The sequence below is a fragment of the Monoraphidium neglectum genome, assembly GCF_000611645.1.
Source record: "Monoraphidium neglectum strain SAG 48.87 unplaced genomic scaffold scaffold05450, whole genome shotgun sequence".
Classification (NCBI taxonomy): Eukaryota; Viridiplantae; Chlorophyta; class Chlorophyceae; order Sphaeropleales; family Selenastraceae; genus Monoraphidium; species Monoraphidium neglectum.
This window is the reverse complement of record NW_014008180.1, coordinates 1-3,186: the sequence shown is the minus strand read 5'-3', so window position 1 is coordinate 3,186 and position 3,186 is coordinate 1. Positions and strand designations below refer to the sequence as shown.

The window sequence follows — 3,186 nt, the reverse complement described above, 5'->3', positions numbered from 1 at the left end:
CCAACTGCCTTCGTGGGATGCAATTGAACAAGCCCCGTCTCGTCCCAGCCCACACCCTCCTCCTCTCAACAAAACACAGATCGAAATCTGCACGCATAAAATTCTGCACAATACAAAGACAGCACACTTACACCCACACCCACACCCACAACCATGAACACGACACCACACCCACACCCACACCCCCACCCACACCCACACCCACACCCACACCCAGGGAGGACCTGGGGCTGGTCAACGCCTACAACCCCTCCCTGTCCTCCGCCTGGATGCTGCAGCGCGCCATGACGGCCGCGCGGTCCCAGCGCGAGGCCGCGCCGCCGGGGCTGATCAACGGGATGCTGGGCGGCAACTTTGCTGCGATGGAGGGCCTCGGGGATGCAGTGATGAGGCCCTTCCTGCAGGTGGGGCGCGCGCGCGCCAGTGTTTCGTTTTTGTGCGCTTCTGCTGGCGTGTGTAAGTGTGTGTTGTGTGTGTGTGTGTGTGAGAGAGAGAGAGAGAGAGAGAGAGAGAGAGAGAGAGAGAGAGTGTGTGTGTGTGATCACGCTTCTCCTCAATCACGATGGGCACTTGCTTGCCCTGCTCTCACACGCTAGGGCCCCTCACCCCTCACTGCTCACCCTGAACTCCACACCCCACCCCTGGTCACTTACTGTCGAGAGGCAAGGGTGCTGCTCAGCCCCAGCCTTGCCACTCCCTCTGACTACTCATGATGTCATCAACCCCTCCTCCCCTAGGACGTGCTCCAATTCGGCCCCCTGGTCAAGACCATGACCGGGCAGATGGTGCGAGACCCAGCCATTGTCCCCCAGCTAATCGCCCACATAGGCCTGGGCCCCCTCATCCAGTGGACCGGCCACGTCGCGGCGCTCGGCGTCTACTCGGGTCTCCACGCCGCCGCCGCGCCCGCGCTGGCGGCGTCGGTGCTGCCGCGGCTGGCGCCGCGCGAGGCGTACCGGCTGCGGCGGCGGATGGAGGCGTGGGAGTTTGGCAGCGGCGGGGACTACAAGATGTGATGACGTCACGCGGCGGATTTGCGGAGTCAGGGGTGCAGGTTCGGTTGCACCCATGATGCAGCCGTGCTGCTTGGAGAGAGTTGAGTGACTTCATCAATCTAACCTGTTTATGTCAGTACCAACAATATGAGTGGGACAAGCGAGCGATTTTGCGCCGGGGTGTCCCAGATTCAGGGCTGGTCCACAACGATTGCAATCGCGTTGCTGTACAGATCGTTTTTTGTTTGCTGCGACGCAAGCCAGCGCACCTCTGCTCACGCCTGCACCACAGAGCGCCCCAAGCGCGTGCCTTGAGCAGGCACTGGTTGCGACTCAACCATCACGCTTGCCCCTTGAACCATCCTGTGCATTCTGTGCACGCGTTTTTGGCCGTGTGTGCGGGCGCGTTCGACACAGCTTTTGTGGCAGTGCTGCAACGTGTACGCCACCATGCGTGGGCTCACGTGACCCCTAGGATATGCTGGGACACATTGATGGGGGGCACACATGAGTCATGAAATATTTACATGAACGCCTGCAAGATGAATAGAGCAGCCACCCTGTAAACGTGTCAATTCCACACAGCGCGGCGCATCTATGCCTAAAATTAGGACAGCTGTGCGTGTGCGTGCTTGCCGCAACCCGTGTCAAGCCGCGCCGGCGCGACCATCAAGTTGTGGGGGAGAGTGCCGTATACGCCAGCAGGGTTGTGGCCCCGCAGACGCGACACCCGCGGCTCGCAAGCAGCAGCAGCCGTCGTGCTGCTGTCGGTCACGCGGCGTGTACTGGGGCTCCTCAGGGCGAATGGCCGCCCCGGGGTCCCAGCGCAGCTGGACCGCCCCTGACAGCACGGGCAAGGCGCCTTCCGGGGCCCGCCTTGATACGCCACTAGAGCAATTGCTTAGTAGCCGTACCTGAGAGGTTGGTCAAGAAGGGGGAAGGAGCGACGACGGGAAGAACATCAGCACAGGTATTGGATACGTTCGCGCGAGACACGGCACGCACGCTAGCAGTAGCCGCGCGGACATGCACGACGCCGGCATTTCACCGGCGACAAGAGGGAGCTCAGCCCCATGGGGCCCAAAGGCGGCACTCTAGGGGCGAGCTGGGACGGGACGAGTGGCGAGGGCAGGGGTTGTGATGGCGCACGCAAGGCGTTCGCCGCGCCACTCACTCGGCGTTGACGTCGGGGGCGGGGGCGCCCGCCTTCTCGGGGATGTCGGTGACCACCACGTCGGCCAGCAGGAAGATCTTGGCCACGGATGATGCGTTCTCCAGGGCGCAGCGGATCACCTTTGGGGGGGAGGGGGGCGCAGGGAGGCTTCAGCACCAGGCGGTAGAGGTGGGTGGCCCAATCGCCACGCCACAGAGGAGTTGTTCACCGCCAGGCATTCGAGCCACGATCCATACACACAAAACAGGCACACATACAGAGACACACACACGGGCACACGTGCGTGCGTGCAACACACACACACACACACACACACACACACACACACACACACAAAAAAAACACCTTGATACACAAGAAAACCCGCCCACCTTGGTGGGGTCGATGATGCCGCTCTCCATGAGGTCCTCAAACTTGTCTGTGGCCGCGTTGTAGCCGTAGTTCGAGTCGTTCGAGTCAATCACCTTCTGCATCACCACGCTGCCGTTCACGCCCGCGTTGTTCGCGATGAGCTTCATGGGGTACGTCAGCGCCTTGCGCACGATATCAGCACCCACCTGGGGGGCGGGAGGGGGGGAGGTGGAGAGGGGGTTTTTAGGACGCGGGAAGGGGAGGCGGGGCGATGAGAGCGCAGCACCAGGCTCTACGCGCAAGAGGCGAGATGTTGACCGTCGTTTGACCGGCCTAACGGCCTTTGGTGACTGCGCACTTGAACCCTGTGCGCCGCCGCCGGCCCCTGCGCATCCACCTCGACCAGACTTATGGCGCGCCGCGGTGCCCATCGCTCAGCGCGCGACGCCCACCCTCTGCTCGTCGTTGGAAAGTCCCTCCTTGATGGACTCCACGCGCGCGGCCAGCTTGAGCAGCGTGCAGCCGCCGCCGATGACGACGCCCTCCTCCACGGCGGCCTTGGTGGCGTTGAGGGCGTCCTCCACGCGCAGCTTCTTCTCCTTCAGCTCCGTCTCGGTCTGGGCGCCCACCTGTGTGTGTGTGTGTGGGGGGGGGGTGAGATGGGGC

General features: G+C 62.8%; 2 protein-coding genes across 2 annotated transcripts; one reads left to right on the top strand and one right to left on the bottom strand.

Annotated features, from left to right (window-relative positions):
• Nucleotides 1-284: 284 nt before the first annotated feature.
• On the top strand, nt 285-1,016 carry MNEG_15577 (hypothetical protein; the record flags this gene model as incomplete). Its single annotated transcript, XM_014035953.1, has 2 exons — nt 285-404; nt 738-1,016. The coding sequence occupies 2 exons, from the start codon at nt 285-287 to the stop codon at nt 1,014-1,016; spliced, it is 399 nt and encodes a 132-aa protein (XP_013891407.1).
• Nucleotides 1,017-1,896: 880 nt separating this feature from the next.
• On the bottom strand, nt 1,897-2,687 carry MNEG_15576 (RuBisCO large subunit-binding protein subunitbeta-2; the record flags this gene model as incomplete). Its single annotated transcript, XM_014035952.1, has 3 exons — nt 1,897-1,909; nt 2,170-2,288; nt 2,541-2,687. 3 exons carry the CDS (start codon nt 2,685-2,687, stop codon nt 1,897-1,899), a joined length of 279 nt encoding a protein of 92 aa, XP_013891406.1.
• Between the last annotated feature and the right edge of the window lie 499 nt (nt 2,688-3,186).